At 44.4% G+C, this 22501-nt stretch overlaps 3 protein-coding genes across 7 annotated transcripts in view; 2 read left to right on the top strand and 1 right to left on the bottom strand.

The window, feature by feature from the left end:
* Nucleotides 1–5067, bottom strand: part of LOC110516810 (paladin) — a 160428-nt gene extending 155361 nt beyond the window's left edge. The window contains exon 1 of the mRNA XM_036959867.1: nt 4846–5067. The gene's annotated coding sequence lies outside the window, so the exon portion shown is untranslated. The remainder of the gene's footprint in view (nt 1–4845) is intronic.
* Nucleotides 5068–6204: 1137 nt separating this feature from the next.
* LOC110515815 (nodal homolog 2-A-like) lies at nt 6205–10321 on the top strand. The gene is made up of 3 exons (XM_036959878.1): nt 6205–6482; nt 8147–9159; nt 10139–10321. Exons 1-3 carry the CDS (start codon nt 6212–6214, stop codon nt 10289–10291), a joined length of 1437 nt encoding a protein of 478 aa, XP_036815773.1. The 5' UTR covers nt 6205–6211; the 3' UTR covers nt 10292–10321.
* Nucleotides 10322–11567: 1246 nt separating this feature from the next.
* On the top strand, nt 11568–22498 carry LOC118936473 (leucine-rich repeat-containing protein 20-like). Of its 5 annotated transcripts, none has more exons than XM_036959876.1 (5): nt 11568–11621; nt 12709–12801; nt 19060–19209; nt 20038–20205; nt 20852–22498. In XM_036959876.1, exons 2-5 carry the CDS (start codon nt 12732–12734, stop codon nt 20989–20991), a joined length of 528 nt encoding a protein of 175 aa, XP_036815771.1. In that variant the 5' UTR covers nt 11568–11621; nt 12709–12731; the 3' UTR covers nt 20992–22498. The 5 variants fall into 5 exon arrangements, with proteins under 5 accessions (XP_036815771.1, XP_036815769.1, XP_036815768.1 ...); XM_036959874.1 differs by lacking the exon at nt 11568–11621 and adding an exon at nt 11857–12175; XM_036959873.1 differs by lacking the exon at nt 11568–11621 and adding an exon at nt 11857–12271.
* Nucleotides 22499–22501: the final 3 nt, after the last annotated feature.

Raw genomic sequence — 22501 nt, 5'->3', positions numbered from 1 at the left:
TGGACTGATCCATTATAGAGGCCCGTCTCAGTGGACCGATCCATTGTAGAGGCCTGTCTCAGTGGACTGATCCATTATAGAGGCCTGTCTCAGTGTATTTAGTGTTGTTTACACTGTTCCAAACAAGCAGACAAATAATATTGTAATCAAAGAGCACCTGTTATTTTATTTATTATTATTATTTAACTAGGCAAGTCAGTCACGGCCTTGTTCAGGGGCAGAATGACAGATTTTTACCTTGTCAGTTCGGGGGATTCGATCCTGCAACCTTTTGGTTACTAGTCCAACGCTCTAATCACTAGGCTACCCTGCCGTCCCTACACTCTAACCACTAGGCTACCCTGCCGCCCCATCTCCTTCTTATTGTTATTATTACTATTAAGGTCGTTATAATAATAAGTAACGTCATTATCATTAGTAGCCTTTGTATAGGAGCCTTGTACAACAACCATCCAGCTGTAGGCCTAAGAGCGTGTCCTGTTTAGGCTGAATAACTTACTTAGGCATATATTTTAATATGTAGGCTACTGTACCAATCATTCATTTGTTCATGCCATCACACAATCAAGCATTTTTTTTTGTGTGTGGGGGGGGGGGGGGGGGGGGGGGGTCATTTTTCGCTGTCATTTTTTTAACACAGTGTGACCATCGGGTTCTTCAGTCATTTGTGTGTCTATTATTTAATCAAAAAGTGTGCTTAAAGCATCAAGACAAGCTGTGAATAATGTAGTTTACTTCATTCAAACACAGACACAACCTGTGCATTTGGAAAGTATTCAGACCCCTTGACTTTTTCTACACGGTGACGTTAAATCAATTTTAGAATAATGCTGTAACTTTTTTTCTTTTTTTAAATTTACCTACACACAATAGCCCACAATGACATCACAATACCCCACAATGACATCACAATACCCCACAATGACATCACAATACCCCATAATGACATCACAATACCCCATAATGACAAAGCAAAAACAGGTTTAGACATTTTTGCAAATTTATAAAACATAAAAAATAGAAATACCTTACTTACATAAATATTCAGACCCTTTGCTATGAGACTCAAAATAGAGCTTGGGTGCATCCTGTTTCCATTGATTTTCTACAACTTAATTGGAGTCCACCTGTGGTAAATTCAATTGATTGGACATGATTTGGAACGACACACACCTGTCTATATAAAAGGTACAAAAGTTGACAGTGCATGTCAGAGCAAAAACCAAGCCATGAGGTTGAAGGAATTGTCCGCAGAGCACCGAGACATGATTGTGTCGAGGCACAGATCTGGGGGAAGGGTACCAAAACATTTCTGCAGCATTGAAGGTCCCAAAGAACATAGTGACCTCCATTATTCTTACATGGAAAAAGTTTGGAACCACCAAGATTCTTCCACTCCTCAGTAAAAGGCACACGACAGCCCGCTTTGAGTTTGCCAAAAGGCACCTAAAGGACTCTCAGACCATAAGAAACAAGATTCTCTGGTCTGATGAAACCAAGATTGAACACTTTGGCCTGAATGCCAAGCGTCACGTCTGGAGGAAACATACACCATCCCTAAGGTGAAGCATGGTAGTGGCAGCATCATGCTTTGGGGATGTTTTTCAGCGGCAGGGACTATGAGACTAGTCAGGATTGAGGGAAAGATGAACAGAGCAAAGTACAGAGAGATCCTTGATGAAAACCTGCTCCAGATCGCTCAGGACCACAGACTGGGGGCGAAGGTTCACCTTCCAACAGGACAATGAACCTAAGCACACAGACAAGACAACACAGGAGTGGCTTCGGGACAAGTCTCTGAATGTCCTTGAGTGGCACAGACAGAGCCCGGACTTGGACCAAATCAAACACCTCTGGAGACCTGTAAATAGCTGTGCAGCAACTCTCCCCATCAAACCTGAGAGAGCGTGAGAGGATCTGCAGAGAAGAATGGGAGAATTCCCCAAATACAGGTGTGCCAAGCTTGTAGCGTCACACCCAAGAAGATTCAAGGCTGTAATCGCTGCCAAAGGTGCCTCAACAAAAGGACTGAGTAAAGAGTCTGAATACTTATGCAAATGTGATATTTCAGTTTTTTTTTTTATACATTTGCAAAAAAAATCCTGAAAACCTGTTTTTGCTTTGTCATTATGGGGTATTGTGATGTCATTATGGGGTATTGTGATGTCATTGTGGGGTATTGTGTGTAGATTGAAAAAAAAACAATTTAATCAATTTTAGAATAAGGCTGTAACGTAACAAAATGTGGAAAAAGTTGAGGGGTCTGAATACTTTCCAGAATGCACATTTTGACCCATCAACTATCGGCCGAGTACAATATTTTTTTGTTGGGTTTTTTTATTATTAGGAGACAGCCCTAAAATAATTAAAAATTACACAGCAAAATCTGCTAAAATGGCACAAATGTATATTATTACTTAACACCATATTCTTATACAAGACAGAGCTTGACTATAGAACCGCAACAACATGGAATCATTTGAAGCACCTGCGATGAGTCACCTACTTCCACTTAATAATAAGATCTTCAACAAGGTGCCACAACAAATCATCTACAATTAAATGTGATTGATGACAGGGACTACATGATGTGCTTTTAAAAAAAAACAATGGAGATTAGAGGACCCTTAAGTGCATCAAATGCCTGTTCTTGTACCAGTACACAGAGGAACACTAGGTTCAAATGGCACCGTATTCCCTATATAGTGCACTACTTTTGACCAGGGCTCTGATCAAAAGTAGTGCACAGTGCACTATATACACACACAATGAGTTTACAAAACATTAGGAACACCTTCCTAATTTTGAGTTGCACCCCTTTTCCCCTCAGAACAGCCTCAATTCGTTGGAGCATCCACAGGGATGCTGGCCAACGTTGACTCCAATGCTTCCCACAGTTGTGTGAAGTTGGCTGGATGTCCTTTGGGTGGTAAACCATTCTTAATACACACAGGAAACTGTTGAGCGTGAAAAACTAAGCAGCGTTGCAATTCTTGGCACGCTCGAACCGGTGTGCCTGGCACCTACTACCCTACTCCGTTCAATGCCTGGCACCTACTACCCTACTCCGTTCAATGCCTGGCACCTACTACCCTACTCCGTTCAATGCCTGGCACCTACTACCATACCCCGTTCAAAGGCACTTACATTTGTTTTAATCTTGCCCATTCATCCTCTGAATGTCACACACACACACACAATATTCTCCAGGCTTAAAAATCATTATTTAACCTGTCTCCTCCCCCTCCTCTATGCTGATTGAAGTGGATATATATCAGGTGACATCAATAAGGGATCATAGCTTTCACCTGGATTCACCTGGTCAGTCTAGGTCATGGAAAGCGTAGGTGTTCCTAATGTTCTGTACACTCAGTGTATTGGGAATAGGGCTCCGTCAGGGAGGAATCCTGGGGAATTGTCTCTTGATTAACCAACAAGAGCCCTTATAGGAGTTGGTCAAGTCCAACTTGGCTTGTATTTTGTTTTGTCTGGTCAATAGAGGTCGACAGCTTGTAGTCCTAAAACCCAGAAATGAGTTACGTCTGGTTCGTTCAGCCATCCCTATGGGAAATTTTTATGGGGAAAGAAAAAAGTTTTTGGAATAAACGCTGAAATTAAGTTCTGAGGTTAACAAAGGTTTAGGAGATTGAATACGTTTTGTTCTATGAGATAATCAGTCAATTAAACATAACATTTTAAAATAGTTTTTTTTAAATGAATGACATACATTTTTAAAAAGTCACTAAAAGTGACGTTAGCTGATGAAGATGATCTCATTTTAAATAAAAGTATGAGATCCCCTAAGCCTGTGTTTTTACCACAGACCTTATTTTCGGCCAAAAACGCCATTAATTTCCCCCATAGGCTTTGTCCAAAGAACCATGGCTGAGTTAGTGCCTACAGAAAGACGCCATTTCTATCTCTCTCTTATGTGGCTCCTTTATTTATTGATTAAAGGAAGGGGAGGAGCAGCGCGGTATCAACAACAGTATCGATATGTTGTAATGGCTTGATTGATCTTCATAATCACTTTTTATCTTGAGTTTGACGAGATTTAAAAAATGTAGCGCCTAGTTTCTGTGTCAATGCAGAGTAACGGACATTAAACAAGAGCTTGCTTTATTTGACCTGCCTAATTCGAGAGCTTGGCAAATCACTCTATTAGGTTTAAATGGGGGGATGGGGGGGGGGGGGGTTAAAAGGGACATCAAACGAAAAGGACATTTAAATTGCCGTCCAAATCACCTGCTCTATTTACATAAACTTAGTCTAACTAATCGCAAAATACTGAACTGTTGTATTTGTAGCACAGTAACGGACCTAAGTGGTGTTAAACACCTGAACAGGTCTACTGAAAGTGTAAAGGCGCCAATAATCATTTAGTCGACCGAAGAGTTATCATTTGAATATTACACACCTATTAGCCAATGAACATCGTCCCCATCTGTATCACATGAATTCCACCCCCCAGCCGCAATGGGCAATGAATGATAGATTGGCACTTCAAACAAGTTTACTGGAACAATTTAAACAATTTCAGTGCTACATCAAACATGACTGGGTCGACATACAATAGCCTATCGATGGAGACTGGAGGAGGCATGGAGGGCGGCCAAGCCAACCACATGCCACAAACTTCCAACTTTATACCACATTTGATTTTGTTTGATGCAACGTTGCAACGTGGTCATGCACTGGCCGCGCGTACCGACATCAGCACACACACTTCACATTTGGCTAACATATCCACATAAACACAAACTCGGAGTACCGATGTTTTACAGTTTAGCCTACCAATGTGCGCGTGGACACGGGAAATGAGACAGGACGGTAAAATGTACTCACCATTTCACTCGGAAGAACCGTGTATGCTCCAAAAATCACTCATTAGTCGGATGTTTCAATAACCGTAGGAAAAGTGATGTAAAGCAGCGGTTTGTGTTTTATTTCAGGGATAGTTTCTTCCACGTATTTGTCTACCTATACGGTCCTTTCTCGCAGATTTTCGGAGGAAAGGATTTCCACTATCTGAATAAAAGCAGGGGCTGGGCATGCGCACTAAGAGGAATGTTTTTTTTGTCCGTTGAGCGTTCAATCCACTGTTCTTTTCACGCAGAGACGCAGAGCGCAATATTTATAATAGTCTATAATAAAACACAAAAAGACAGCACATCTCTGAAAACATGGAATTGTATTTGCCCACACAGGCCTATTAATATCATGCTATTAATGATATTACAATAACATTGCCCCTCGAGCCTATTAAAAGTCTACATGCCTAAACTGAAGAGAAAGAGGAATTACCTGTTTTTCCTTTTAAATCATAATGAATAAGATTATATAGACAGATTCTAGATCAGAACTCCTAACTCTGAGATGCTTTGTAGATACGGGCCGATTCTATATCAGAACTCATAACTTTGATATGCTTTGTGGATACGGGTCCCGATTCTATATCAGAACTCATAACTCTGATATGCTTTGTGGATACGGGTCCCGATTCTATATCAGAACTCATAACTCTGATATGCTTTGTGGATACGGGTCCCGATTCTATATCAGAACTCATAACTCTGATATGCTTTGTGGACACGGGTCCCGATTCTATATCAGAACTCATAACTCTGATATGCTTTGTGGATACGGGCCCCGATTCTATATCAGAACTCATAACTCTGATATGCTTTGTGGACACGGGTCCCGATTCTATATCAGAACTCATAACTCTGATATGCTTTGTGGATACGGGCCCCGATTTTAGAAACATATGTAGTAAGAAAGACTATATAGACTTATGTCCATAGAATGAATAGTAATCTATTGTCATAACCAGCTTGCTATTCGTTACAGAAAGCAGAATATATAGGTTTATCAAAGTAAAACCATTAACCCTAATCTATAGCCTAACTGATCGATTGGAATGAATCTATTTCATACGGAAAGTGAACGTAGATGAAGGCTAACAAACAAAGTAACATTTGAAAGAGCTATTGATGAGAAAAGTGCTATAAACACACTTCATCCAGTCATTGGCTTGGGCATCTCATTAACAAGTCAATGGCTGATGACCTGCCTTGCCACAAGCCTTGAAGACGCATGTCAATTTCCTTTAATGTTCGCGGCTACTTGTTAAATATGCGTGGTGCGGGAGGGGTATAAAAGCCAAGCTTATCTCAACCCGCAGAGGAATCTGTCATCCAATTTGATCAGCATGCGTTCATTAGGCGTTCTAGGTGTAGCGCTACATGCCTCTCTGCTCATACTGCTGACTCAAGGAATTCACAAATCTAGAGATGGAGTTTATCACGGAAAATCACGACGCTTTGCTACAGACCACCGTCCACCTGGATTCCATCACCTGGCACCGAAGTACATGATGCACCTTTACCGGAATTACAAGTCAAATCTTACTCGGCCTATAGACGTAATGGAGAAGGCCATCGCAAAACAAGCAGACACAGTCAAGAGTGTGATGGCAAAAAGTAAGATTATATATATATTTTTTTAAAGTATATTAGCCTATAGGCCTATTTATTCATTCGTTTAGTAGGGCATATAGGCTACATTCTTGACATTTAGCATCTACTGCCTGCCCGAATTTAGTTTAACACAGGAGAAAATAATAATAAATATCCTGTTTAGGGCATTTTATAATAGTTTATGGCCTATTGCCTAGCCTCCTCTAAGCCTAGTAAATTAAATGTTGTTTTGCGCTATTTTTTGCTTGCATTATTTTTATTCTTCAAAAAAAGTTAAGAGATAATTTTCTTGCTATGTTTGCGCACCACAGTGGCTGTCAAATCTCTTCGCCAGACGAGCTCAAAGCGCTCCAATCCACATTCATTTTGTCGGCCTGAATAACCGTACATGGATCAGCGTGTGAAAAGGCTGGTTTTCAGCCTAATTCTCAAAGCAAACCTCTTTTTTTTCTTTAAATGGGAGATGTTGATTAGAAATGTTGCCAGACATGCCTATTCAAATCTGTTGTTAACTCAAATCAATCAACAAGTCCCCTCAGTTCTTTTCACACTTCACTTGATTAGATTAGAGTGATGACCTAGAACTACGTCTCTGGCCAGAGCGGGATTTTAACTACATCTAGCCTATATGTTCCACGGACCGCTCCGCTCGCATCACCACTAAATCTAATTTAACATCACTGCTAGGTGTCATAGTTGTTACCTATTTGTTTGAATGGAGGATATGCGGAAGCCGAGCTAAGGGCGTGTTAAATGATTGGTTTCGATCCGGTGTTTACTTTGAGTGGATTAGTCCTAGCCTCGTCCTCCTGTCGTTGTCGTTGTGTTATCCTTAATCTTCAGAGTTTTATTTCCCCAGAGCAAAACAGACCCATAGAGGAATGTAGATGTTTTGGTACAGTACCTATAATCAACAAATAGACGATGGATAGCAACAATACATTACATTTGGACAATAGTACAATAGTCTTTAATCTTCTTGATGAATTATGTACCACACCTCCAATGTCTTGTTCTTCTTTGCATCACAATTCATGTCCTAATTCACACATGTTGATGTTGACGCCAGCCGATGGTAGATTCATCCACAAGCTAGTTGCCTAGTTACATTGAAAAACATGGTTGGAATTTCTATTTGCAAACATGCTTTGCCTAGATCTAAAATGGAATTTCTTTAAAAAATATTAAAACAATATTGTTTTTAGAATACACGCATGACTCATTCAGACTACTTAGATGTAAACCAGAAACAATATGCTAAATATTCTGCCTGAATTGCTGTCCAGGATTGAATAGAACATGTGTATTCCTCCTAAATTAACAGTTTATTCATTAGCTCTATGGTTGCTTAAAAGCTCTTTTTGTAAGTAAAAACAATTAACATTAATTATTTGTAATCTGGTCGCAATTGTAAATGAGAACTTGTTCTCAACTTGCCTACCTGGTTAAATAAAGGTGAAATAAATAAAATAAAAAATCTATTTTACTCTTAGTAGACCATTTCAAGGGTTTGAAGAAGATGGGTGACATATGTTTGTCTAATAGACATATATGTGAAGTACTTAGTTGACATGAGACCAGACCCGATGATAATGTTCAAAGAAGTACTAGTCAGTACAAATGTTGAAAAATCTGTTTATTTTTTAAAATGTTCTTCTTTCCAATAGGTTTATTTCACAGACCCCGACGCTGGACTGCAACCTTTGACCTGACCACCTTATTGGCCGACGAACGGATCCAAGCAGCGGAGCTCAGGTTCAGGTTTCCCCGGGCGACGAGGGCTTCCAACATTACCGTGGAGATCTACCATCACCACGACTACCCGTGCAGGCAGACACAGGGGATCTGCCAGGAACACCAGCTGGTGGGATATTTCTCTGTCTCCTCTGTGATTAACTCCTCTCAGCACTGGAAGGTGTACAACCTTACTGATCCGCTGTTGAACTGGCTCGGCCAGGAACAGATTTCCAGGAGCTCAATGAAGAGGAGATCACCAAACAAGACAGAGAGAGATGTGTACTTCCCCAACTCTATCCAGTTGGCTGGGTCTACAACACAGCAGAACCCTGTCCAGTTGGCTGGGTCTACAACACAGCAGAACCCTGTCCATTTGGCTGGGTCTACAACACGGCAGAACCCTGTCCAGTTGGCTGGGTCTACAACACGGCAGAACCCTGTCCAGTTGGCTGGGTCTACAACACGGCAGAACCCTGTCCAGTTGGCTGTGTCTAAAACACGGCAGAACCCTGTCCAGTTGGCTGTGTCTAAAACACGGCAGAGTCAGTGTGTGAGCGACAGAGCCTTACTGGTTGTATTCTCTCATACAGGGTCAGAGGAGGGCTCCCAGGCCAAAGCCAGTCTCCTCCACACGGCCGAACAGTCCAAGTTCCTGTCCACCACCGAGTCCAAGAAGTTCCGCAGGCCGAAGAGACACAGGAAAAAAAGGGGCCACTCAGGCCAGAGGGAACCGCCAGACATGAGGGGTCCAGAGGTGTCTAGCGGAAACATTGAGATTGACCCGTCTCTCTGTCGAAGAGTGGACATGCATGTAGACTTCAATCAGATAGGCTGGGGGTCCTGGATCGTCTTCCCGAAGAAGTATAATGCCTATCGATGTGAGGGGATCTGTCCAAGTCCTTTGGGAGAAGACTTGAACCCAACAAATCATGCTTACATGCAGGTACGTTTCAATGTGTTTCTACGGGACTTTCCAAAATGTGTCATAGAATATATTGGTTTTCACATGTATCTTTACTGTTTTCGTATATATCTTAACGGTACAAAGCTCATTGGGGCGGCGGGGTGGCCTAGTGGTTAGAGTGTAGAGGCGGCAGGGTAGCCTAGTGGTTAGAGTGTAGGGGTGGCAGGGTAGCCTAGTGGTTAGAGTGTAGAGGCGGCAGGGTAGCCTAGTGGTTAGAGTGTAGGGGTGGCAGGGTAGCCTAGTGGTTAGAGTGTAGGGGTGGCAGGGTAGCCTAGTGGTTAGAGTGTAGGGGCGGCAGGGTAACCTAGTGGTTAGAGTGTAGAGGCGGCAGGGTAGCCTAGTGGTTAGAGTGTAGGGGGGGCAGGGTAGCCTAGTGGTTAGAGTGTAGAGGCGGCAGGGTAGCCTAGTGGTTAGAGTGTAGAGGTGGCAGGGTAGCCTAGTGGTTAGAGTGTAGAGGCGGCAGGGTAGCCTAGTGGTTAGAGTGTAGGGGTGGCAGGGTAGCCTAGTGGTTAGAGTGTAGGGGCGGCAGGGTAACCTAGTGGTTAGAGTGTAGAGGCGGCAGGGTAGCCTAGTGGTTAGAGTGTAGAGGCGGCAGGGTAGCCTAGTGGTTAGAGTGAAGAGGCGGCAGGGTGGCCTAGTGGTTAGAGCGTTGGACTAGTAACCGGAAGGTTGCGAGTTCAAACCCCCGAGCTGACAAGGTCAGCTGAACAGGCAGTTAACCCACTGTTCCTAGACCAGTTAACCCACTGTTCCTAGACCAGTTAACCCACCGTTCCTAGACCAGTTAACCCACTGTTCCTAGGCAGTCATTGAAAATAAGAATTTGTTCTTAACTGACTTGCCTAGTTAAATAAATAAACAAAATGAGATACTATAGCAATGCTTCATGCCTATTTGAAGTTGTTTGGCCTTTCTTTACTTGCAGATTGCTTCTTGATGCTTTTTTTCCCCCCTCTAGAGTCTCCTAAAACACTACCACCCTGAGCGGGTTCCCTCGGCGTGCTGCGCCCCCACCAAGATGAGTCCTCTAAGCATGCTGTATTATGAGAATGGAGAAATGCTGCTTCGCCATCACGAGGATATGGTTGTGGATGAATGTGGCTGCCTGTAGCCTCTGTCACGGGCTTCAACCCGACCTTCAGTAAAGAGATGACCGGAGCAAAGCCTGGGGCCGTCTTCCTCACAACCGCTTGAGATGGAGACGAGGCTACCACTCGTCTCCTTCGGACGCACGCAACAGAGAGTTCCGGAAACATTAGAGTGGAATTTCACTGACAGAACTATTATCCAAGAGTCTGTATCAGATGGTCGAAAACAATAAGAAAACACTTTGTTAGTTCTTTTGATTATTGTGACTGTGCACTCCTCAAGCAGTATGGTAGATGTCCTGTATGTTTAGAAAGCCTGGATATATACAGTATGGATTTTCTCTCAGAACGTGACTGATTTTATCTTACTGCTTTTAGGAATCAGTAAGAGGACCCGCCATTTCATTATAAGTCATAGGAAATGGTGTTGTTCACCATTTAAGCACTGTTTATACTATAGTATACACCTACTGGGTGTAACGGAACACTGACATTATATTTATTGTAAATAATAATAAAATAAAGCTTGGTTATTTATGTTAATTTATTGCTCTCTCTGTTTTAGGAGGATTTTGTCATAAATATGTTTCATATTGTAAAAATATTTTGTTAGTTGATTAAAGTGTATGTATTTTGTAGGTAATATTTCTCATGTTATTCATTCATTAGTAACATTACATATGCTTCTGACTCTTGTCTATAAAAAAAACACGATATGTACATTCACTAGAATGACCTGTTGTGAATATTCATTCATTCTAATTCTATGGGTTCTGGAGTTCTCTGAGTTGAGCAATGCACCATGCTGGATTGTTGGCATATTTACCTGAAACGACCACACTATTATTAGACTGACAAGTGGGGCACCAACAACAACAAAAAACGAATTCCTGGCACAAAATAAACAATATAGGTGGATGAAATTTCAGTTTTTAGAATGATCAAAATCTTTTCTCTCAAAATCACCAAAAAATACACAAAAATTAATGTCCCAAAAGTTCAGGAATATAAATACATGTTCCTCACTATAAATAGCCTACTTCTCAAGAACTATATCAGATATGAAGTACAAGGTAATAACTCATGTGTAACTGGTGAGAACGTGCAACAAGGACAATTGGGGAAAAAAAGTACATTAACGGCATCTTCTGGCCTCATTCACCTGGCATCCTATTCACCATGATTGATTTAATGTTGAATGAATAGAGAGTACGTTTCAATACATGCCCATTGTCTTCACGTCCATTGACAAAGCAAAAAATAGTTGACCAATCAGGACTTTTCCAGAATAGTGGCAGTGGCAGGACAACTCTGTCATGACACAGCGGGCTAAGTCCTAACCAGGATCCTAAGGTAGGTCAAACTCTGAACTTCCATTTTTATACTGTTATAACTCAACAATCAGTTGATCTAGTCGTATATGTGCTATTAGTGCTGAGACACTACACTGTGATGACACAACTTGATACAACCGAACACCCGTTACAGACTGATATTTATACAGATCAATCCTGCGTAAGACATGGGCAGAATTTAAATCTGTAGTCCTTCGCAGTTATCTCTCTGAAACTTCCTTGTGCGCCTATGACTCTCGTCAATACGGTAGCTTGTACTGTAGAAGCAATATAACTATTGATGGCAACAAGAGGCTAAAATAGTGTCTTTAAACTCAAATTGCGCACAAAGACAAACCATTTTGAAGTATTGGACTTATTTTAACAATAACGTCAGAACAGGTCATCTGAAAAGTGCATCGATCGACTTTAGCCCAGTGTATCCTCTTTGGTTAAAAATAGTCTCTCGCCAAATTTGACGGTGGTTGTTTGAAAATGAATGGATTTGATTGGACGGAGCCTTGAACTGACTTGCTAACATTTTCAGCTGTCAACCACAGTTAAAGTTTAAGGGTAGGTTGATCCACCTCCCGTCATACAGTATATGCTGATTCTATTGTACAATCTATTATACAGATCTCCACCCGGACGTCGTTTGTGGAATTATGAGTAGGCTACATTAGAAAGCTAGCAATTTAGCTATTACTACGAATTATGCTCGCTTTAATAGCTAACTAACTGTTGTAGCTCGCCTATAACTTGACGTGGGACAGGTGATCAAGTTATTCATGGGATTTTGTGTGAACTTTGTGAAGAGGACAATGTTGCAGCAGTGGCTGACATTGAACAAGATGCATTGTAACATTCTAATGTATTGTACCATAGAGGATCCTTGACACAAAATTGCAACTAGCAATCTTGTATGCATGACCTGGTAACATGTTAAAAATAGCTAATTGCCAAATTGCATGAAAAAAACAACAACCATGTTAATTAACCTGATGAATTAATCATATTTTAATATGCCAAAGAAAATTCACTTGAAAATGTCTGGTTAAAATGTATATCTGAAGTATTACACCGACCTCTCCCCATCTCTACCCCAGGTGAGATTCGTAGACCTAGTATAATGGCAGAGGCTGTGGCCAATGTTGCCCGGAGGGTCAATGCAACCGTGGAGGAAGAGAAAGATACCCTGGGTAAGTTAAGTCAATCCTTTGATTTAATTGATGTCTTCGTTATTATTCTACAATGTAGAAAATAGTTTTAAAAAATACACCTACTCATTCAAGGGTTTTTCTTTATTTGTACTATTTTCTACATAGTAGAATAATAGTGAAGACATCAACACTATGAAATAACACATATGGAATCATGTAGCAACAAAAGAAGTGTTAAACAAATGTAAATATATTTTAGATTTTAGTTTCTTCAAAGTAGCCACCCTTTGCCTTGACGACAGCTTTGCACACTCTTGACGTTCTCTCAACCATCTTCATGAGGAATGCTTGTTTAACACTTTTTTTTGGTTACTACATGATTCCATATGTGTTATTTCATAGTTTTGATGTCTTCACTATTATTCTACTATGTAGAAAATAGTAAAAAAAAATAAGAAAAACCCTTGAAGGAGTAGGTGTCATGTACTGTCATGTTGTGTCTTGTCTCTGTCCTTTCCCTTCACCCTGTCTCCCTCTGCTGGTCGTTGTTAGGTTACCTTTTCTCCCCCGCTTTCCCCCAGCTGTTCCTTGTCTCCTCTGACTACCCATTCACCCCGTTTCCCACCTGTTCCCTTTTTCCCTCTGATTAGGTCCCTATATCTCTCTCTGTTTCTGTTCCTGTCCTTGTCGGATTCTTGTTTGTTGTGTTTCATGCCTGAGCCAGACTATCGTCATGTTTGCTGTAACCTTGTCCTGTCCTGTCAGAATCTGCCGGTCTATCTGAGCCTACCTATGTTTGGTTATTAAAGAAGCTCTGTTTAAGTTAGTTCGCTTTTGGGTCCTCATTCACTCACCATAACAGAAGAATCCGACCAAGAATGGACCCAGCGACTTCGGATCCTCTCCACTCAGCCGTCGGGATCCAGGGAGCGATGCTAGGCAGACACGAGCAGGAAGTGTCTGCTGCTCGACATGCCGTTGAGACCCTGGCCACCCAAGTCTCCAACCTCACAGAACAGGTTCACCATCTCCGCCTCGATCCACCGGCCACTTCCAGGGCTTTCGAATCTCCGGAGCCCAGAATCAATAACCCGCCGTGTTACTCTGGGGAGCCCACTGAATGCCGCTCGTTCCTCACCCAGTGTGATATTGTGTTTTCTCTCCAGCCCAACACTTACTCCAGGAGCACTGCTCGTGTCGCCTACGTCATATCTCTCCTTATTGGACGGGCTCGTGAGTGGGGCACGGCAATCTGGGAGGCAAGGGCTGAGTGTACTAACCAGTATCAGGACTTTAAGGAGGAGATGATACGGGTTTTTGATCGATCTGTTTTTGGGGAGGAGGCTTCCAGGGCCCTGTCTTCCCTATGTCAAGGCAATCGATCCATAACAGACTACTCTATTGAGTTTCGCACTCTTGCTGTCTCCAGTGGCTGGAACGAGCCGGCCTTGCTCGCTCGTCTTCTGGAGGGTTTCCGCGCAGAGGTAAAGGATGAGATTCTCTCCCGGGAGGTTCCTTCCAGCGTGGATTCCTTGATTGAACTCGCTATTCGCATTGAGCGACGGGTTGATCTTCGTCACCGAGCTCGTGGAAAGGAGCTCGCGCTCTCCGTCGCCTCCCTCTCCGCATCACTACCATCTTCCTCTGCCGGCTCGGGTGCTGAGCCCATGCAGCTGGGAGGTATCCGCATCTCGACTAAGGAGAGGGAACGGAGAATCACCAACCGCCTCTGTCTCTATTGCGGTTCCGCTGGTCATTTTGTCACTTCATGTCCAGTAAAAGGCCAGAGCTCGTCAGTAAGCGGAGGGCTACTGGTGAGCGCTACTACTCCTGTCTCTCCTTCAAGATCCTGCACTACCTTGTCGGTCCATCTACGCTGGACCGGTTCGTCAGCTTCCTGCAGTGCCTTAATAGACTCTGGGGCGGAGGGCTGTTTTATGGACGAGACCTGGGCTCGGGAACATGACATTCCTCTCAGACAGTTAAAGGAGCCCACGGCCTTGTTCGCCCTGGATGGTAGTCCTCTCCCCAGGATTCAGCGTGAGACGCTACCTTTAACCCTCACTGTTTCTGGTAATCATAGTGAAACCATTTCTTTTTTAATTTTTCGTTCACCTTTTACACCTGTTGTTTTGGGCCATCCCTGGCTAGTTTGTCATAATCCTTCCATTAATTGGTCTAGTAATTCTATCCTCTCCTGGAACGTCTCTTGTCATGTGAAATGTTTAATGTCTGCTATCCCTCCTGTTTCCTCTGTCTCTTCTTCACAGGAGGAGCCTGGTGATTTGACAGGGGTGCCGGAGGAATATCACGATCTGCGCACGGTGTTCAGTCGGTCCAGGGCCACCTCTCTTCCTCCACACCGGTCGTATGATTGTAGTATTGATCTCCTTCCGGGAACCACCCCCCCCCGGGGTAGACTATACTCTCTGTCGGCTCCCGAACGTAAGGCTCTCGAAGATTATTTGTCTGTAGCTCTTGACGCCGGTACCATAGTCCCCTCCTCCTCTCCCGCCGGAGCGGGGTTTTTTTTTGTCAAGAAGAAGGACGGGTCTCTGCGCCCCTGCATAGATTATCGAGGGCTGAATGACATAACAGTGAAGAATCGTTATCCGCTTCCTCTTATGTCTTCAGCCTTCGAGATCCTGCAGGGAGCCAGGTTTTTCACTAAGTTGGACCTTCGTAACGCTTACCATCTCGTGCGCATCAGGGAGGGGGACGAGTGGAAGACGGCGTTTAACACTCCGTTAGGGCACTTTGAATACCGGGTTCTTCCTTTCGGCCTCGCTAACGCTCCAGCTGTCTTTCAGGCATTAGTCAATGATGTCCTGAGAGACATGCTGAACATCTTTGTTTTCGTTTACCTTGACGATATCCTGATTTTTTCACCGTCACTCCAGATTCATGTTCAGCACGTTCGACGTGTCCTCCAGCGCCTTTTAGAGAATTGTCTTTTTGTGAAGGCTGAGAAGTGCACTTTTCATGCCTCCTCCGTCACATTTCTCGGTTCTGTTATTTCCGCTGAAGGCATTAAGATGGATCCCGCTAAGGTCCAAGCTGTCATTGATTGGCCCGTCCCTAAGTCACGCGTCGAGCTGCAGCGCTTTCTCGGCTTCGCGAACTTCTATCGTCGTTTCATCCGTAATTTCGGTCAGGTGGCAGCTCCTCTCACAGCCCTTACTTCTGTCAAGACGTGCTTTAAGTGGTCCGTTTCCGCCCAGGGAGCTTTTGATCTCCTCAAGAATCGTTTTACATCCGCTCCTATCCTTGTTACACCTGACGTCTCTAGACAGTTCGTTGTCGAGGTTGACGCGTCAGAGGTGGGCGTGGGAGCCATCCTTTCTCAACGCTCCCTCTCTGACGACAAGGTCCACCCATGCGTGTATTTTTCTCATCGCCTGTCGCCGTCGGAACGTAACTATGATGTGGGTAACCGCGAACTGCTCGCCATCCGGTTAGCCCTAGGCGAATGGCGACAGTGGTTGGAGGGGGCGACCGTTCCTTTTGTCGTTTGGACTGACCATAGGAACCTTGAGTACATCCGTTCTGCCAAACGACTTAATGCGCGTCAGGCGCGTTGGGCGCTGTTTTTCGCTCGTTTCGAGTTCGTGATTTCTTATCGTCCGGGCTCTAAGAACACCAAGCCTGATGCTTTGTCTCGTCTCTTCAGTTCTTCAGTAGCCTCCACTGACCCCGAGGGGATTCTCCCTGAGGGGCGTGTTGTCGGGTTGACTGTCTGGGGAATTGAGAGGCAGGTAAAACAAGCGCTCACTCACACTCCGTCGCCGCGCGCTTGTCCTAGGAACCTTCTTTTCGTTCCCGTTCCTACTCGTCTGGCCGTTCTTCAGTGGGCTCACTCTGCCAAGTTAGCCGGCCACCCTGGCGTTCGGGGTACGCTTGCTTCCATTCGCCAGCGTTTTTGGTGGCCCACCCGGGAGCATGACACGCGTCGTTTCGTGGCTGCTTGTTCGGTCTGCGCGCAGACTAAGTCCGGTAACTCTCCTCCTGCCGGCCGTCTCAGGCCGCTTCCTATTCCCTCTCGACCGTGGTCTCACATCGCCTTAGATTTTGTCACCGGACTGCCTTCGTCAGCGGGGAAGACTGTTATTCTTACGGTTGTCGATAGGTTCTCTAAGGCGGCTCATTTCATTCCCCTTGCTAAGCTTCCTTCTGCTAAAGAGACGGCACAAATCATCATCGAGAATGTTTTCAGAATTCATGGCCTTCCGTCAGACGTCGTTTCGGACAGAGGTCCGCAATTCACGTCTCAATTTTGGAGGGAGTTTTGCCGTTTGATTGGGGCTTCCGTCAGTCTCTCTTCCGGCTTTCACCCCCAGTCTAACGGTCAAGCAGAACGGGCCAATCAGACTATTGGTCGCATCTTACGCAGTCTTTCTTTTCGTAACCCTGCGTCTTGGTCAGAACAGCTCCCCTGGGCAGAATACGCCCACAACTCGCTTCCTTCGTCTGCGACCGGGCTATCTCCTTTTCAGAGTAGCCTCGGGTACCAGCCTCCGCTGTTCTCATCTCAGTTCGCCGAGTCCAGCGTCCCCTCCGCTCAGGCTTTTGTCCAACGTTGCGAGCGCACCTGGAAGAGGGTCAGGTCTGCACTTTGCCGTTATAGGACGCAGACTGTGAGGGCTGCTAATAAGCGTAGAATTAAGAGTCCTAGATATTGTCGCGGTCAGAGAGTTTGGCTCTCCACTCAGAACCTTCCCCTTAAGACGGCTTCTCGCAAGTTGACCCCGCGGTTCATTGGTCCGTTCCGTATTTCTCGGGTCATTAATCCTGTCGCAGTTCGACTTCTTCTTCCGCGATACCTTCGTCGCGTCCACCCGGTCTTCCATGTCTCCTGCATCAAGCCCGTCCTTCGCGCCCCCGCTCGTCTTCCCCCCCCCCCCCCCCATCCTTGTCGAGGGCGCACCCATCTACAGGGTCCGTAGAATTTTGGACATGCGTCCTCGGGGCCGTGGTCACCAGTACCTCGTAGATTGGGAGGGGTACGGTCCTGAGGAGAGGAGTTGGGTTCCCTCTCGGGACGTGCTGGACCGTGCGCTGATCGAGGATTTCCTCCGTTGCCGCCAGGTTTCCTCCTCGAGTGCGCCAGGAGGCGCTCGGTGAGTGGGGGGGTACTGTCATGTACTGTCATGTTGTGTCTTGTCTCTGTCCTTTCCCTTCACCCTGTCTCCCTCTGCTGGTCGTTGTTAGGTTACCTTTTCTCCCCCGCTTTCCCCCAGCTGTTCCTTGTCTCCTCTGACTACCCATTCACCCCGTTTCCCACCTGTTCCCTTTTTCCCTCTGATTAGGTCCCTATATCTCTCTCTGTTTCTGTTCCTGTCCTTGTCGGATTCTTGTTTGTTGTGTTTCATGCCTGAGCCAGACTATCGTCATGTTTGCTGTAACCTTGTCCTGTCCTGTCAGAATCTGCCGGTCTATCTGAGCCTACCTATGTTTGGTTATTAAAGAAGCTCTGTTTAAGTTAGTTCGCTTTTGGGTCCTCATTCACTCACCATAACAGTAGGTGTGTCCAAACTTTTGACTGGTACGGTATATTTAAATTTTTTGTCTTAATTTTCATTGTCGGTCATAAAAGACTGTAAAAACACCAGTAAATCAGCTCCAAGTGATTTTAATCGAAGAAATCTGTTCCCAATCATTCCAACGCATAGCAGAAAGATACGTGATCGTATACAAACGTAAACAAGGTTTGAAAGGATTATGTTTTAGTCAAACACTATATCTGTTTAGGCTTCTTGCGGTCAATTTGCAGTCTACAAATTATTTGTAATCATGTTCCGGCCCCCCCCCCCCCCCTCGACCATCCACTCCAGGAGAAATCAGCCTGCAGTTGAATGTAGTTGATGATCCCTGATCTACAAGTATATCCAGGTTGTTGAGTCTTACTACTTTCGGCCAGCAGATGACAGTAATGTGTTACCAAAAGCTCTCTCCTTCCAGGATGATATTATGTTGTCCTCTCAGCCTGACTAGTTCTTGTGAACTTAATTGCATATTTGATATAAGAACCAGAGGGTTGCAGTGGCGTTAGATTTGAGCAAGGTATGACTGTAAAGTTTATTTTGAAATAACCTCTTCAATATAACACTAATCTTCTTCAGCTCTAAGCCATGCTTTCTCATATATGCATCCCAAATACCACCCTATTCCCTATGTAGTACACTACTTTGGAACAGAGCCCCATGGGCCCTGGTCAAAAGTAGTGCACTAAATAGGGAATAGGGTGCCATTTGGGATGTAACCATGGCCATTACTAATTGTTATCCTTTATTTCTTTAGATCTGTCAAACTGCAAACTGATCAGTTTCCCAGATGGGGTATTCAGGGTCCTCAACAGTGTTGCAGAGAAGATACACATCGTCACGTTGGCTGACAATGAGATGAAGGGAGTTACAAGCAAATTCTTCAAAACCTTCACTCAATTGAGAGGTAGCTATGCATGCGTACTCCCCCCCCCCCCCCCCACTTAACATGTTTTAGTGGAGGGGCCTTTTATATAACACTATCACACGTTATCAGATTGATAGCTTTAAAGCCTTTATCTTTAAGGTAGCACACATCTTTGTATAGCAGCCTAACAGTAGCCCGGGGCCAGCATAGCAGCCGAACAGTAGCCCGGGGCCAGCATAGCAGCCTAACAGTAGCCCGGGGCCAGCATAGCAGCCGAACAGTAGCCTGGGGCCAGTATAGCAGCCTAACACTAGCCTGGGGCCAGTATAGCAGCCGCACAGTAGCCCGGGGCCAGCATAGCAGCCGAACAGTAGCCCGGGGCCAGCATAGCAGCCGAACAGTAGCCCGGGGCCAGCATAGCAGCCTAACAGTAGCCCGGGGCCAGCATAGCAGCCGAACAGTAGCCCGGGGCCAGCATAGCAGCCGAACAGTAGCCCGGGGCCAGTATAGCAGCCGAACAGTAGCCCGGGGCCAGCATAGCAGCCGAACAGTAGCCCGGGGCCAGCATAGCAGCCGAACAGTAGCCCGGGGCCAGCATAGCAGCCGAACAGTAGCCCGGGGCCAGCATAGCAGCCGAACAGTAGCCTTGTGGCCAGTCTATTTCTGTTCACTTGCCAGCACCTTATGGAATTGTCATTGGCTTGGCAATGACAGAATGGAGTAGGCAAGAGCACCAACAGATCTGGGACCAGGTTAGCCTAATACACCAATAGTCAACAAATATTTGACTGAATGTGTTGAATCTGTGCGAGGAATATTCAGGTAAGTTAGCTGGTGATTTAGCAGTATTTTCTCATATCTTTTCAGAACTGGACTTGCACGGCAATGTCATCACTAAACTGCCAGATGTAGTTGGCGAGCTGGAACATCTGACCAGCATCAACTTGGCCAACAACAAGCTGTCTGTCTTCCCCGAGAGACTGACGGAGATCCAGTCTCTGGAAAGAATCAACCTGGAAGGGAATGACATCACTGGTAAGATGGAGTCAGTGCTGCGTTCCCATTCTCTACCCTTCTTCCAAGGATTTAAATGCATTCGATTGGTGTTAGAATTGGATGGAGAAAGATAATACCATTAGATTGGTGTTAGAATTGGCTGGAGGAAGTTAATACCATTCGATTGGTGTTAGAATTGACTGGAGGAAGCTAATACCATTAGATTGGTGTTAGAATTGGATGGAGGAAGATAATACCATTAGATTGGTGTTAGAATTGGATGGAGGAAGATAATACCATTAGATTGGTGTTAGAATTGGCTGGAGGAAGTTAATACCATTAGATTGGTGTTAGAATTGACTGGAGGAAGTTAATACCATTAGATTGGTGTTAGAATTGACTGGAGGAAGCTAATACCATTAGATTGGTGTTAGAATTGACTGGAGGAAGCTAATACCATTAGATTGGTGTTAGAATTGACTGGAGGAAGTTAATACCATTAGATTGGTGTTAGAATTGGATGGAGGCAGTTAATACCGTTGTTTTATCCGTGAGAGAAAGTGAGCAAGTGCAGAGAAGTGGGAGAAGTGTGGAGAATCAGGAACCAGCCATAATGACGCCTTTAGTCTCTTGTGAACATTCATTGGCTCTTTCTCAAATGTCTAATGTCTCATCTCTCCCACAGACGTCCCCGTGGGAAAGTTGCAGGCCATGCCAGCGCTGAAGTGTATCAACTTGAAGTCAAATCCTTTGGACAACAACTTGTTAACTGTCATTCAACAATTTCCTCAAACATTTGAAATTCAAACTACAACAGACAACTAAGAGCTTGTCTTCTTCTAAGATGGACAGTTTATCCACACTTCAAGACAATGAGGATTGCATGCTGTGCCTTCAGACTTTTTCAATAGTACAATTAGTTGCTTTTGATTCTTCAGAGATTCAATTGTTTGGCCTGTATTTCATTACATTTTTTTCCCCATGTTTGCTGTATGGGAACTATCAAACTTGAGGCCTCTCCAGAACAGAACACGTGAGCCAACTGTAGTTGCTGCCATTACTGAAAGTCCATTTGAGTTGGGCTCAGTTCAGAGATGACTAGATGTTGCTGTTTACACTTTTGCGGTAGCCTTTCCAGAGCGCACCAAGAGCTACACCTAGTACATAATCCTTATTAACAATGGGCTGTTTTCATCATCAAAGGAATGGCAATTAAGTGCTACGTCTTTTAAAAAAAAAATGTATCTTCAACCTATCATCATAACTGGAGAGATGCTGTCCCTCCTGGTGTAGAGGACAACTAAATCAATCCTAATTGGAGAGATGCTGTCCCTCCTGGTGTAGAGGACAACTAAATCAATCCTAATTGGAGAGATGCTGTCCCTCCTGGTGTAGAGGACAACTAAATCAATCCTAATTGGAGAGATGCTGTCCCTCCTGGTGTAGAGGACAACTAAATCAATCCTAATTGGAGAGATGCTGTCCCTCCTGGTGTAGAGGACAACTAAATCAATCCTAATTGGAGAGATGCTGTCCCTCCTTGTGTAGAGGACAACTAAATCAATCCTAATTGGAGAGATGCTGTCCCTCCTGGTGTAGAGGACAACTAAATCAATCCTAATTGGAGAGATGCTGTCCCTCCTGGTGTAGAGGACAACTAAATCAATCCTAATTGGAGAGATGCTGTCCCTCCTGGTGTAGAGGACAACTAAATCAATCCTAATTGGAGAGATGCTGTCCCTCCTTGTGTAGAGGACAACTAAATCAATCCTAATTGGAGAGATGCTGTCCCTCCTTGTGTAGAGGACAACTAAATCAATCCTAATTGGAGAGATGCTGTCCCTCCTGGTGTAGAGGACAACTAAATCAATCCTAATTGGAGAGATGCTGTCCCTCCTTGTGTAGAGGACAACTAAATCAATCCTAATTGGAGAGATGCTGTCCCTCCTTGTGTAGAGGACAACTAAATCAATCCTAACTGGAGAGATGCTGTCCCTCCTGGTGTAGAGGACAACTAAATCAATCCTAATTGGAGAGATGCTGTCCCTCCTTGTGTAGAGGACAACTAAATCAATCCTAATTGGAGAGATGCTGTCCCTCCTTGTGTAGAGGACAACTAAATCAATCCTAACTGGAGAGATGCTGTCCCTCCTGGTGTAGAGGACAACTAAATCAATCCTAATTGGAGAGATGCTGTCCCTCCTTGTGTAGAGGACAACTACCGTAAATCAATCAGACTGAGTTCACTGGCGTCACCCACTTTGTAGCTTCACATGCGAATGGACTGACTTTACTCATTTAGAAAACAAAGAATAAATATTTTTATTCCAAATTT

Source organism: Oncorhynchus mykiss, chromosome 23 (assembly GCF_013265735.2).
Source record: "Oncorhynchus mykiss isolate Arlee chromosome 23, USDA_OmykA_1.1, whole genome shotgun sequence".
In the NCBI taxonomy this organism is placed as follows: Eukaryota; Metazoa; Chordata; class Actinopteri; order Salmoniformes; family Salmonidae; genus Oncorhynchus; species Oncorhynchus mykiss.
This window is presented reverse-complemented; position numbering and strand designations above follow the sequence as displayed.

What these genes read in the sequence shown, in the direction of transcription:
- LOC110515815 (XM_036959878.1), top strand. Translation starts at nt 6,212, where the DNA reads ATGCGTTCATTAGGCGTTCTAGGTGTAGCGCTACATGCCTCTCTGCTC. An exon ending in CAAGAGTGTGATGGCAAAAA is followed by an intron (nt 6,483 to 8,146) that starts GTAAGATTATAT and finishes TCTTTCCAATAG; the next exon opens with GTTTATTTCACAGACCCCGA. An exon ending in CAAATCATGCTTACATGCAG is followed by an intron (nt 9,160 to 10,138) that starts GTACGTTTCAAT and finishes TCCCCCCTCTAG; the next exon opens with AGTCTCCTAAAACACTACCA.
- LOC118936473 (XM_036959873.1), top strand. An exon ending in GGAAGAGAAAGATACCCTGG is followed by an intron (nt 12,802 to 19,059) that starts GTAAGTTAAGTC and finishes TTATTTCTTTAG; the next exon opens with ATCTGTCAAACTGCAAACTG. An exon ending in GGAAGGGAATGACATCACTG is followed by an intron (nt 20,206 to 20,851) that starts GTAAGATGGAGT and finishes TCTCTCCCACAG; the next exon opens with ACGTCCCCGTGGGAAAGTTG.